This window comes from Passer montanus, unplaced genomic scaffold (assembly GCF_014805655.1).
Source record: "Passer montanus isolate IOZ18808 unplaced genomic scaffold, ASM1480565v1 scaffold7, whole genome shotgun sequence".
NCBI lineage: Eukaryota > Metazoa > Chordata > Aves > Passeriformes > Passeridae > Passer > Passer montanus.
In genome coordinates, this window is record NW_024372147.1 from 11,710,317 (window position 1) to 11,725,502 (window position 15,186).

At 35.8% G+C, this 15,186-nt stretch overlaps 1 protein-coding gene across 4 annotated transcripts in view; it reads right to left on the reverse strand.

Moving 5' to 3' along the window:
* KDM4C (lysine demethylase 4C) overlaps positions 1–15,186 on the reverse strand; it is a 235,837-nt gene that overhangs the window by 70,929 nt on the left and 149,722 nt on the right. For all 4 annotated transcript variants that reach the window (XM_039729775.1, XM_039729773.1, XM_039729774.1 and 1 more), the window contains 2 exons: positions 8,890–8,945; positions 5,692–5,800 (listed from right to left, as the gene is read on the reverse strand). In XM_039729775.1, the coding sequence (XP_039585709.1) occupies positions 5,692–5,800; positions 8,890–8,945 (165 nt within the window). The remainder of the gene's footprint in view (positions 1–5,691; positions 5,801–8,889; positions 8,946–15,186) is intronic.

Below are 15,186 nucleotides of genomic sequence, written 5' to 3' on the forward strand. Positions count from 1 at the left end.
GAATTTTTTGGCAATATACTAACACAAGGGCTTTTATTTAATTCTAAGTCCTGTGTTTTATTAAAATAGAAAAACAGACAAGAGAGCACTTTCAAAGGCTGATTTGATATTTGAGAGGTCAGTCTGAATTTTTTATCTCCAGGGATTTTTTTAGGCAGCTATAATTCATATTTTTAATTAGAGCTGAGTAATTAATGCTCTTTTGAAAACAGAGACTATCTAGGTACTTGGGGAAAAGCTTCTCCCTTCCCAAAGTAAAACTTAGTTTTATCATCGACTTTGACACACAAAGAAATCCAGTTTGTTTCCTATGACCCAAAGCCCCGTATATATATATATATATATATATAGTCATGGAAAAATGGAATTTTAAAAGCAAAAGCACATACCAAGCTTCTCTTGGAGACTAAAGACAAATGGAACAAAGCAAAAATAAATTAAATAAAACTAAACTCAGCTGGAAGCCCAAGCTTTGTCTGCTTTGGGTAAACTGTTTGATGCTGTTTAACAGCACTGGGATGGAAGCTGACACCATACTCATTCACAGCGTGAATTCTACAAATTACACACTTCCTCCACCTTGTCATTAGCTACAACTCTGCCTTTACATTTACACATATTCCAAGTGGTGCCCCTGCATCCCATCACTTCTCAGCAACTTTGCCTCTCTTTTATCTGCTCCTAATAATTTCAATATGATTAGAAGTACTTAAGATAGCATTTGTACTTCCTGTTTTCACACTAGCTCATGTCTGCTGTTAAACTTGGAGACCACTGGAAGAGAAAACCAGCTAAACTATGTGTCCACAAAACCGCTAGCATACCATAGTTTATGCAAAATATTGGTTTATAATGTGTGATATGGTAAGGTATATCCCTTCAGCCATTTCATTTTAGAACCTGTACTTAAATGTCCATATTCAACTTATTTATTTCCTAGCTTGGTAATAATAAATTGTCATTCCATGTGGCTATTCCAACTCAAAGTGTCTGATGGATGTGAACATCATAAAATGAAGAAAGAAAGCCTGACTCTCTGACAAAAGGAGACCAGGATAATCTCATTTCTCCATTCAAATATATTTGAGGAAAATAGAAAAAAAAACAAAAAGAGATAATGTATAATCACAGACATAACATGGAGAACCTACAGGTTATAGCATCTTCGTAGCATGCAGCACTGAAGTTGCCTAGGAGGTCTTTTGCTTTCACATGAACAGTCAGCTGATGTCCAATAATATCATGAGTTTATACCCCTAAATTAGAAGTGATTTCAACTGAGTGTATCATACTCTTTCTTCACCTATGAAAAAAAAGCAGCCAAATATTCTATTTATTTTGTCTACTTGCATTCAGGAAAAAAATTCAAAAGACTTAATGTTTTTTTCACCGTCATGTAAGTTTTCAGCAGTAATAGTACATGACACATAACCTACTGAAAAAGCTAGAGAAATATGAAAACATTGGCATGCTATAACAACCCATTAATTTGCAAATGTGAAACTGTTGAATAAAACAATTTTAAAGCTATAAACTACTATCAGTATGATAAAAATACTGAGTTTTACTCTGGAAGAAATTAGTATATCTTAATAATGGCAAGAATGACAGGAAACACACTGATTTCAACCCAAAATCTCTAGTGAATTGAAACTATTTAACTGCAATCACTACATCTACTAGCTAAGCAATAAAACAAAGCCTACCAATATGTCCCTGTTTACACAGATATTTTTTAATTTGTATAAAAATTTAAACACTGGCTTTTACTTCCTTTGCTGTTCCTTTGTAGATGCTACATTGAAGAAAATGTCAGGTTCTCCTCCACAGATCTCTGAAAATAGTAGATATTCTGCTTATTTGGGCTTCTTACTACTTCTTACTACTTCAGAGAGGAGGAACAGGGACAACAGGAATAGAAAATGTTTCCAACAACTAGAACCATTTGCTTCTACAGTGTAATATCTAACTTTGGTATGGCTGCATGCTAGTACTTAATCTATTCCTTTATAATTTTTTCCACTATGTTTTGCTCATTAAAAAAAGTAATGAAACACTAACATCCTAAATTTTGTAAAGGGGAGGTGGCACAGTAGGCAAGACCACATTTATTTATTACATACCTCATACTTTATCACAAAATGGATTATAAAAATAGACTCAAAATTAATTAAATTATTTTAAATTATTAAATTACTGCTTATTAAGGTTCAATATCAAGGAACTATGTACAAATCTTGCTTTTGCTCTGGTAACCCTCTTGCTTGAATGGCGGAGTGAGATGAAGAAAGATGTCCTTAATGCATCAAATAGGATAGCTGTGAAGCTGGAATTTGCTGCTGAAGAGCAGCACTGACAGTCCCTACAATTTCAAAGGACAAAGCTGACCTGCATCAATTGCTCACGTACTCCCAGATGTGAAAAATTCACTATGCTTTTACAGAAATTAACAGCTAGACAGATGGTATCAACTGTCTACTCTCAGGTATAGAGCCAATGGTAATGGAAAGGAATAAAAAGTAAGCATGCAGTGGAGTTGACTGGAGAAAAGAAGAGGCAGGAATTCCTAGAGAAAGAATAAATTTACATATAATCCCTGGGATTCCCCTGAGGAAAAATATACAGTGCTAGTGAGTATGAGAGCTTGTTATTCTGTAGCATCAACAGTCAGGAAGTGAAGACTAACTTAAAGATCATGTGTGAATTGAGAATAATGCAGCAAATATATACAAGGCTAGAATAGGCACAAAAGACTATTGGCAGCAAACTCTTTAGAGAAGTAGGAACTCCATGTTTCAGGAAACAAGAGAAATATTTTACAAGAGGTATCTGATATACAGTGTATTAGAGAAAATATAACTACCCATGCAATTCTACTATGTATATGTATACATATAAGCATACATACACATACCTGTTTTTATTTTTAAAATACAGAATAACATCATATCATATCATGTCATTCAAGAAACATAGTTTAGCTAGGGTATTTACTCTGAAACAGAGCAGAGTAAAATCATCAGATACAGTAAATTACTTGCAACAAAATCAAAATTTAAAAGCAGAAAGGCTGCTGGCGATTTTAGGGCAGATTTCTTTTTCTGCTCCTTTACCCAAGAAGCAACATTTTACTGGTAAATTGGCATTACATCATTACAGATGAAATGGTTGAACTGCCTACTTCCCTTACTAATACAAATCTAATTATTTAATTATAAATTTAATGTCAGAAATTAAATCTTGGAATAATAAGGCATAATGAGCCAACCAGGATTCTGGCGCTTCCTTCCCTCACAGAAAGGCGGTCTACTACCTGCAGCACTACTACATTTACTACTGTTATAAAGTACCTTGCCTCCTATTTTCTACTGTATTCAGCCCAGTTCCTTCTTCACAACACTCATTCCATACAAATATACAAATTCTTTTTCTTTAAAAAACAGTGTTAAGGAAGGCAAGTACTCTATTTCTAAACTATTACATATTTGCAGGACACCATAGGCTTATATACAGCTGTACACAATACAAGTGGTTCAAAGTCATTTTATGTTGAAGCAGGCATCAAGAACTGAAAAATCACTAAGGACTAGAAGTAATATTCTATCAACAAAAGGAAAATTAGAAGAAAATCTAAAAATTCCTCAACTGTTCATAAGCAGTTAACATAATTTCCTCCTATTCAGCAGAAAAAAACTAGGTTTGTAAGTCACATAATTTCAGAAATTGGCTGGCTCCACTGGTTCCAAATTAATTCAAGCCTTTTCCAAAAGGCTCCTGTTAGTCTTACAGTGTTTAAGTCATGGACAGTCCACAGAATACATTTCAACATCTGATGAATGAATGAATGAATGAATGAATCTAAGGACAGTTGGTGGCCAGCCACAAGTGTTGTTCCCCAAGAATCAGGGCCATTTCTCTTTAATATCTTTATGACCTGGCCAAGGGGATCAAGTGCACTGTCAATCAGTTTGCAGATGACACCAAGCTGGGTGGGAGTGCTGATCTGCTGGAGCACAGGAAGGCTCTGCATTGGGATCAGGACAGGCCGGATCCATGGGCCAAGGCCAGTGGGGTGAGATTTATCAAGGCCCAATGCTGGCTCCTGCCCATGACGTGACCAGGTGGCCAAGAAGGCCAATGGCATCCTGGCCTGGACCAGCAATGGTGTGGCCAGCAGGAGCAGGGCAGGGATTGTCCCCTGTACTCAGCACAGGTGAGACTGCACTTAAACCTGTGATCCAAGAAGGACATTGAGGTGTTCAGGTATGTCCAGAGAAGTGCAGCAAATCTAGGGAAGGGCCTGGACTACAAGTCCTGTGAGGAGTGGCTGACAGAGCTGGGAAAAGAAGGCTCAGGAGGAACCTTATTACTCTCCACAACTGCCTGAAATGTGGGTTTGGTAGCCTCTTCTGCCAAGTAAAAAGCAGTAGGACAAGACATAATGTCCTCAAACTGTCCCAGAGGAGGTTAGGTTCAATAGCAGGAGAAATTTCTTTACTGAAAGGATGGTTAAGCTTTGGAACAGCCTCCCCAGGGAAGCTGGATGATGTCATCATTCCTGGAAATGTTCAGATATGGCAGACTGAGACGAGGTGTGCCCAGTGGGCTTTATGTTATTCAGTCAAAGGTTGGACTTGATGACGTTGGAGGTCGTTTCCAATAATGTTTCCATGATTACTGTGTTTTCAAATCTTGAATTAGCAATTTTCAAGTCGCCTTATGTTTTTATGTTATATATATCCACTCTTTACATATGTCTTTTAAATTGTATTTTAAAGGACGTGTGAAAACCAATTTTTTTAAAATTCTGAACAAAAATTCAAAACAGATTACCACTTAAAGGGCAGGCTGTCAATTTTAAAGCACTCCAAGCTGCATTTCCACATTTAAACATAGAGCTATAAAAATCAAAAAATAATTAATGGAAAAAAGGGGAATTAAAGTAGAGAGTGAAAATATTAATAGTTCAAAATAAGTGAGTACAAGGTAAGGTAGACCAAGAACCACACTGGAAACAGTGTGGGGTGATCTAGAAAATCTACATTTCCTCTAAGACCTTGAACGGACCACTAATCACTTTCTATCTGACAACATCACAGTCATGCACACACTGACAAATTAAGTAATTACTGTATAAACCACAAAAAAACACATTTTGCACTTGTGCATATTCTTTTCTAGAGTACATCAGTGTTCCTGAACAAGACTGTTTAATGTGTGATTTAGTGTATGCATATTTTGCAATACCCTGATGGCAGAGATACCATGCAACAAACAGATCATGCATCCTTTCACATTTCTAAATAGCTGAGGTAAAAATCAATAATAAAAACACCTCACAAATATGTACTGTGTTTTATTCCCTGCCTTTTTAGGTTTCATCAACAATACAACTCCAAAAATGAAACTTTCATAGTTGATATTGGTAAGTTTGTTACTCTTCTCTTGGGAAAGAACAGGTTTGAACTACATTTAACAGAATACCAAAGACTGTTACCACGTTAATGAACTGTCTCTGTGTTTCAAAAGGCCCATCTCAGTAAAACCCTTGTTACTTATTTCTTACCTTAAACAAAACTTACTGCTCTTTACCTGGCAATAACCATCACAATTCAGATTTTTAATACATTCAAATAGTGGAATACCTTAATAGCAATGCATTTATGGAGCATATATTAATATACTACTCACCAATTTTAATCTTTGCAAGGGTATTCTGCTAGTGTCTATCGGAGTACGCTCTGTGACATTACCAAATCTGACTTCTGGGATGGCAATTGCACATATTACATGTGCCCACCTGTGAAAAGTGGCAAGTCAAAAATACCACCAAAAAAACTCATAGAAATACAAGTGCTGAAGTTGTTGCTTGCTGTGTATTTGGCTTTTGCTTTTGGTTTGGTTTTCTTAAACACACCCATCTATGGTTACTTCCTTATTAGGCTTTACTTAGCTTCATTTACACATTTTAACAAACCTTGCAACACTAGCATTTTGTGTCAATAAATTTTCGGACTGAGATTTTATTGCAACAATTTTTAAGCACATTTTATTTTTTATTTAAGAAGTTTTTGTAGGTGTGCTATTCAGGCATATACAAAAACACCACACTATTTGGTTCATGTGTAATTTATCATCTACAGCATTTATTAGCCATTATTAACATTAATCAGACCTGAGAAACTAGTTTTTCATAACAAACATGATTACAATCAATCATGTATCTATCAAAATCATGCAAAATGAAATGCCAATGTTATCAAGGCCTTCTGTCAATAGACACAACAGCATCCAAACAGCAAAGTGATCAAGACACCAGTGCAATGCCCAGCATGAACTGGATCACCTTTGGTAGCAAAAGCACCTGCAAATGCCTAGGATCAGTGTTACATTCAAGACTTCAATGGAACATCAGGAGGTTTGTCAGACAATACTGCATGCTTCCTATATGCATCAGAAAGCACTCCAAGTCCTCACAATACATGAATCTCAAAATAAGAAAAGCTAAAAGACACTTTAAAAAGCCTGAAATTAAATTGAAGCTGTGCATTTCATGAAGCACAAGAGAAGCTAACAACACTTTCATTATCAAAGAGCAGCCTTCTGAGGCTACTTCTAAAATCTTTCTGGGGTAGACAAAAAGTAAATCTGAATAAAGGAAAACGTTTCCATTTTTTTACTCATATTTGCCTTATTCCCTGTCATTTACTGTATATCTGTTTTCATTACCCCATTTGCTCTACTTTTCTAAGGTTTGAATGCTTGCCTCACTCCACTTCTTGTACATTTTGAAGAAACACACATTACACGAGCATCTTAGCAGATTAACAGGAACGTGGGCTGAAGCTGAAGAAGATGGAGGGTAATGCAGAAAACAAAAATAATTTCTCTTTCCTGCACTAGAGCAGCAATATTTCAAGTCATCTTTGACAAAAACATCTGCAAAGTATAATATGAGACACAGGGACCAAACAAACTCCTATCACAGTATTTTGAAGTTGTATTGGTCAAAGTGTGAAATAAGACCTGTACATAAAGATGACCTATCAATTAGCAAGTCATACAGTTCAGCCCAAATAAAAACAGATAAAGCTTGCAGATCCATCCTCTTATTACAGTGACAGTTTCTTCATGTTTTAACTTACATGAAGTTGAGACTTTTTAAAACATTTTTTGTAATAGCTGTTTTCTTCTCATTGTGACCAGTCTCCCTGCTAAACCACATTACCATGTAAGCTTTATGAGACAGAAATGCTATAAATAAAATGCCTCTTCAATCAATCTTCAACTAAACATTTATCCTCTGACATCTGTCAACCTAACAGACTAAAAACAATTCCTGTGTTCTGCTGAAAAGAAGGAATCTCAGCCTTCCCATACAACAAACAGCTTACTGCATGTCGACATACCAGTCTGATCCATTAGCTTTTAAAAGTATGACATGCTCTTCCTGTATCTCTAATTAGTATGTAGAGAGTAAAGAAGGAGCAAAGGAGAATGCATATGTTAGATTTTACAGCTGTTGGAGAAAAAAGGTTAAATTGTAACATCCTTTTCTGAAAACTCAGAATTTTGAAATGATAGCTAACGCTGAAAGACAGATTAAAAATTCCACAATGTGCAACAACTGTAAGGTGTTACAGAAACACAAAAAACAAGAGTTCAACTGGTTTTATAGAAATCCCATTTCATAAATCCATAAAACTAACCTACAGCATGATAGAATGTAAACCAAAAAACCTTACATACAATTGTACAAGAAAAGTGATTTTATGCAAACCTCTGTGCATTTTCCTCATAATGTATCTTATGAGATATTTCAAAAAAAGTTAAACTGATATACAAAGATGCAACATAGCAGCTACCAGCAGCAAATATCAAAAGGCCATAGTAAATTCTATTGAGATAATATTTTTGTCATTCTCTTTGTATTTAGCATTAAACCAAGTAACAAATTTAAGGGAATTTAAAGCAGAACTAAAAATCAGCTGAGAATTTTAATGTACTGGCAAAAATCTCCATTAAAATAGCTACAATAATAATGTTTTCTGAAGGCAAGATATGGCCTGAGTCAAACAAAAATCTTTCCCCTAACTGGACAAGAGTCTTGAAATCAATTGCAAACCACTGATAAATAAATTCTTTCCACTTTCTTTCCTGGTAAGTGAAAAAGGATGTCATACCTAGATCATGTCTTACCACTGCATTCCAAAGCATGAAAGAAAGAGGTCCACACAACATTGCTAAGCTACTAAGATGAGCTAATTAATTGTGAAATTATCCAAAATGCATGAAGACTATTCTACTATTGGGCTTGAAAAAACATTAAGCTGCAACATTTTCCACTTTAGCTGATAGGGTTACTTGCTATAGTTTCTCTCAGCCAGACAGAGTAATAGCATGATGTCAGCAACAAAACTGTTTTTGACAGTATGTGACAAAAGTGAAAAAAAACCCTTTTGAAAAAACCTGTTTGGAAAAAAAACCCTTCAGAATTTAAAATTATTTAAACATGATTAAAATTAATTCATTGAAAATGCTGGGTTTAGAAGTTCAAAAGGATTGTATTGTAATTTTAAAGAGCAAAGAAGAAAATACACTTTGCTGTTTGATAAGACATGCAAACAATGTTAAATGAGCTCTCTCATTTACTTTCTTTGCAAAAAGGCCAGCAGATTAAAATCTGGAACAAGCAAGCATTTGCAAATACTAAAACAAATGTACATTTTACTATCTAACTATTTAACAAAATGCCAGTGCCGCATTTCAATAAAGTGAGATTCAGCTTAAAGGGACACTGTCAAATAATTCAGGTTGCAAATGCTTTGCACGTGGAAATGGACTGGAAATAAAACAAGCACATACAGTCCTGCAGAACATATTACTTACCTTTTGTCAGTAGTCTGCTTTAATGCACCACCTCTCAAATTGCAGAGACAACATTCCTAAAAATAAAAATAGAGTAGAAAAAGTGAGTTTTAATGATGGTTTACAATCCAGTTCTATTGATCAGAACTTAAGGATAAAGCAAACTGCTAAAGCAATTAATTACTGGATTATAAACTGACACTTATAACCACAGAATTTCCTTACAGAGGAAGAAGAGAATACAGTAACAAAAAGAGATACAAGTCATACAACCAAAAGGAAAAAGATGAAGTGACAGAATTACTCTGAAATGTAATAAAAAACCCCAAACAAAATATATTTTAAAAAAAAATTAAAAAAAAAAAAGGTGCCCAACATTTTCAATCAGTACTGCTGTAGAAAGGCTGGAAACTGCCACACATTTTACAAAGGTAAAACTAAGCACTATGGCACATAATGATTTTAACAGAAGTTAAGGAGAAACTGACCCATAAGCTATTGATCTAGCTTAAATTATTTTTCTTCTTTTTCTTTTCCCTGCAGTATAGCTTCACTGCTTTGATCTTCAGTACAACTCCATCTCTTTCAGGGCAGTCGGCAAGGTGTTCAGCAGTCCCCAGACAACTTGCTAAAAAAACACAGCTTTTCCTACCTCTACTTAAAACTGAGCTTTTGAACAAATACATTCTTTTTGTCTTTCCAACCCCTCACTCCTCCTCTTCAGTCTCCTCAATTTCTGAATCTATTCTTTCCCTTTATTTCTCTTTTTTATCTCTCATCCCTAGAAAGGAGCTGATGAAAAGGGGTTTTGAACATAGCTATTCCTCCTCACGCCTGTTTTTCTAAAAGAACAAATGTCCAAAATAGAATCAAGATATTCTGTGACAGTATACCTATATGAGACCATGTCTTTTGAACCCCTACATTTAAGTTGCCCTTGCAGGACAACAAACAAGCAAATCAAACAAAAACATAAACAAAGCAAAACCCCAAAGAACCTTCTGTTATATTCCAGTCTGATCTTATCTTAAAAATTATGAAGACTACAAATGTCTGCAAGAAATTTATTTGAATGATATATTACATTTTCTATGAAAAACGTCTTTCCTAACCATAGAAAACTGCTCTCTGGTGACAATTGGATATTCTTTCCTATTCAAGCACAAAAGTTTTCCTTTACCAATCAAGACCACAAAGAACAGAACATCCTCTTATGAAGCACCCTTTTACCTACTGAATATTACTGACGAGTTTTAAAGAAGATAATTGAGGTTCATTTTTCTATCCACAACCACCTTAGGATCGGACCTAATATGTTCCAGATCACATTTCCCTTTCTAAAAGTAAACTTTGACTTTTAAATCAGGGAACTCAAAGGCTCAAAACTATACAAATTTCAATAAAGTTGGTTTGTTTGTTTGTTTGTTTTTTCTGGGCTTGCAATAGTAGCCACTTGGAAAAACAGCATATTGCAATAAAAAACTGTTTCAGAGTCATCCTTGCACCCCTTCCAGGGACCAGGTCACCCCACATCTGACAGACCGGCTCCTCTCCCTCCCTGAACACTTGTGCAGTGTGGTGGACATCAGCACCAGCTCCTGCAGAGCCCAGCAGGCATCAGGAGGAGGCAGCAGGTGGTGGCGCTGACACCACATGCATGGGTACTTATCTGCCACTAGAGCAGCTCCAAAAGCTCCTGCTTTCCCAGGAAGGTTCTCTCTGTCCACCGTCTTTCTTTCCCTTTGTCTCCCACGTGGTGTGGTTGACTGAACGCACCATCGTGGGGTAGAGAGCTCATGCCATTCTCCCTGTGTCTTTCGAGCCACACAGGCATCCGGGAGGGTACCATCTTGCAAATGCTATTTCCACCACCCTGGGTCTTTTGTTTCCCAGAGCTTCGTGAGATTTAGTGATTTTCTATCTAGTGATTTTTTACTGTTTTTTGGGGCTTTTTTGCTTGTTGCTCTTTTGCTTTTTCATAAACTGTTATTTTTTCACTTATGTTTACTCACATTCATTCCTTATGGGTGGAAAGGGATTGGTTGAAACTAAGAGGAGGTAACTCATTTTAGAGTGTCCAGCTCTTTAAACTGTCTTAAGCCAAGACAACAGTTCTGCAGAGCATGAACTTTTATGATTTAGACATAGAATAATATCTGCAGACTGGGAAAAGAGCGTAAGTCTAACTCATCACAAAACCTTTGCAAGGAACAACCTTCATTCTCTACTCTCAAATGTGAAAGTGCAGATGATTCCTCATAAACTCTTTTTAATCTGAGCACCTTCTTAACATTGGCCACAAAAAGACTTTTAACTCTGCTTTGCAAAACAAAGAGTACATTTGCTCCTATTTTAAGAGCTTTAACATTCTTAGGTCACTTTACTCAAAAATTTGTTACTTGAAACATGATGATATTTTTTGCTTCTAATGGATATTTTTCACTTTTACAGAAAACTTTCATTAGGTCATCTGCTGTGTAACTTACTAATGTAACGAGACTGAGAATACAAGGCCCTAAAGAAATTTTACAAATAGATTTTACTAACAAATTAAGCTGAAACAGCACAGGAAGAGACAGAAGTCATATCTTTACCTACTAACTAAAGAGCTTTGACATTAGGTTAAAAATAGAAAAAAAAAAGATAAAAAAGAGGGAAATTTTAATGGAGGAGACCAGCCCAAGCAAAAGAGAAGCTTCATTAGAAGCTATAAATAGATTACCCTTTTGCAGGACCTATAGGAGCCAAATATTATGTCCTCTACAAAAACACCCATATGTATCTTTGGTGAGCAGAAAGTGTTGGTGGGTACTTGTTCACTGTCTGCTGGACACAGGTTATAAGTAATTAGATCCCTAAGAACTAGTCAATTTCACCAGTGTTTATAACAAAACTGTGTGGGTAGGAATACAGGTTTAAAGCCCATTAAAACAATTTTGCTTATTATGCCAGCATTGCAATACATTTCCTATATACAGGCGACATGGCTATTAGCTTAACTTGTCTCAATATACTACAGTTAATGAGAACTCCGAGGACCTGATATTTTCGAAGACTAATATTCCTATCAAATGTATACCTGTCATGGGTGGCAGTGAAATAACATATGAACTAGTAATTATTTTCAATGTTGTTATCCATGAAGGACATAGACCTGCTGAGGTAGTCCAGCACTCTAAAAGCACCTCTCCTATGAAGACAGGTGGAGTGAGCTGCTCAGCCTGGAGAAAAGTAGACAAGGCTTTGGGGAAACCTCATTGTGGCCTTTCAATACTTCAAGAGGGCTTATAAAAAAGATGGGGAAAAACATTTTAGAAGGAGAAATGGTTTTAAATATAGATGAGACATAAGGAAAAGTTTTTGATGATAAGGGTAGTGGAACACCAGACCAGATTGCCTGGAGAGGCAGTGGACGCCCCATCCCAGAAACATTCAAGGTCAGGTCATAGAGGGCTCTGAGCAAACTGGTCTAATAGAGGATGTCCCTGCTCATGGCAGGGAATTTGGACTAAATAACCTTCAAAGGTCCCTTCCAACACAGGCTCTTCTATGATTCTGTGGTTCTGTATTCTCAAAGAGAAAGAGCATGTCTGTGCATGCCTGTCTACCTGCTGTCAGCCTATTATGTAAAAATCAGGAAAAGATTGTATTTCATTATAAAGCATCACCTCAGAAGGTAGCCAATCTCTTATTCATTAATACTTTGCAAATCCCTTAAACAAGTAATTCTGTGATTCGTATTTGCATTAAATAATAATTTCATAAGCATATTATTTTATACGTATCTAAATTAAATCTTAGACCATTTAAAATTGCTCATCTCCTTAAGAAATCTCCGTAACATTCTAGAAATACAAGAAGGCTCTCTTCCAGTAGCTGTATAAAGTAGATACTTCCATAAAATTCACAAGTTTTATACAGTAACATTCCTTAATCTTTCAGCTTTCTTGTGGAAATGATGCTTTTTTTTCATAGCAATACATACCATATTCACTCTTTCTGGACTAAATGTTTCCCTTTGCTTTCAAGGAAATATTTTTGCAACCAGCACCCCTAATCCCACTTCTCTGCTTCAATCACTTCAAGAAATTGATGGAAAAACCTCAAGTCAGTGTGAATTAACCATGCTTCTTTTGGTACATACATCCAAAAGATGGATCACCTTTTTTGGAAGGGTATGTCACTACTCAGGCAAAGTTGCATATTAACTTTTGTTGCATGATAAATATTACACCAAATGCAAGCCTGTTTACACTAACTTATATTTTAAAATGAATACGTTTGCTTATCTTTGAGTATTTTTTTACTATATGACAAAATTCAGTCATATTCACAGCAACCGTTACAAAAAGCAGTTTTCACACTTCCATATTCCCATACCTACTTCATCAGCAATAGCTGTCTCTATAGGAGACAGGAAGCTGTCTGACACAGCAAGGCAGTAGAATTCTGCCAAGCCATAGCAGAGGAATATATATTAAATCATCTAACAGTTAATTTTATTGAAAACTATGATCATGCACCACACAATCCCTTTTCTTGTTAAACTGCTATTTCTTCTTTGCTAAGGCCCTGCAAATTACAATAGCATCTCCAGATAATTACATTTATCCAGTTAAATGAAAAAGAAATTCAAGCTTATGTCAGTGAAAGACAGGGTAAAATAAAACATATATTACTCTTAATGAATTGTGCTTGACACATTTTCAAAAATTTATTCTTAAAATGTAGTTTCCATAAGCAATCTAATAATCTCTTCCAGCTCTTTGGCATCTATGCCATTAGGGAGCTTTTCATTTAAACTAGCAAGTAGATTCCCTGCTTAAGCCTTTTCCTTTCTACTTTATGCTTGATAAACATGAAAAGCCCCATTTGTCCCTTTCCTTTTTTGACTTTTTCCATCTATAGACCCTTAGTCAGTTAAACAACCACAATTATTCCACCTAACTAACTTCATCTGTGGCAACATTTTCCCTTCTGAAATGCAATGAGAAGTGATCTTCAGTGATGTCAGGCAAAATATGTTTCATTTTTATCCCGCATCTGGGGATATGTGCTTACACAGCCATGACTTGTGTAGCACATGGACAATAATCTCCAGGATCTTTTCTACAGCAGCAGCTGACACCACTGCTCCATAATTCTTTGTCTGTATTCTAGCTTCAGTATCTTATAATTTTCTCTATTTATCTCTTGTTTTCCAAGACAAGTTACTGAGTTTTATCTCACTAATTTATTAAGATCTTGTTCATTTCTGACTTCCCTTACTTCACAGGCCCCATAAAAAATAAGCCAAAAGCAGCTTGCCTTCACCTAACATCTCCTGCAACAGCTTCTGCAAAAGGGATAACCATGCAGGCTGTGGCTAGTCAAGCCAGTAAAAAGACTGTAATGTTTGACAGATGCAACTGAAAAAATGAGACTTGGAAAAGGGCTTGACTAGGTACTTCAATAAGAAGGTAGTTGCTGTTGAAGGAAACTAGTAGCAGATTCAAAACAAAGAAACAAAACAAAACCAAAAAAAGCAAAAACAAACAAACAAAAAAACCCATAAAGATTCTTCACACAGTATGTGTCTGTTTGCCAGATGTGGGTGCTAAAATTTTACAGTAGTTGAGAAAGAATATGTCTAAGTTCATGAAAAAGAAATCCAAAAAAGGTTACTTTTTACTAAGGAAATAGAAAGATACTGCCTTTGGCTAAGACAATTTCTTATTTCCACATCATAGAAGACTGAGAAAGCATTAGGAATGCCTGCTCAAGACACATATTCTTCATCGGGTATTAATTTCTTGCTGTGAAAGAAATAATAAATAGACTAGTATAAACTTCAGTTTAATTTTAAGTTACATCTTACTGCTCTACATAACCTGCGGTTTTAAACCTTTATATGCAGAAACACTACCTAGATATTAAGGAAAATCCAAATGCTTGGCACTAAGCACACACTGAAATATATACTGCATATCATATATATTTAATTTTCCCAATCCATGATCCCAGAAACCCAAAAAAAAAAAACCAACTTTACTAACATATTATCATTCACTTAATAAGCTATTGGGGTAACTTTATTGTCACAGCTTTATTTAGCAGTAATTACCTTAAGTAATATTTTCAAGTAATTTCAATATATTTTGACTAGTGATTTGAAGCATTGCATTGGAAAGAACATTAGAGATCATCTAGTTCAACTCCCCTGCAATGGGCAGGGACACCTTCCTAGGCCAGGTTGCTCAGAACCCCATCCAACCTGGCTTTGCACACTTACAGGGATGGGGCAACCATGACTTTTCTGCTAAGCCTCAAGAACTTCTT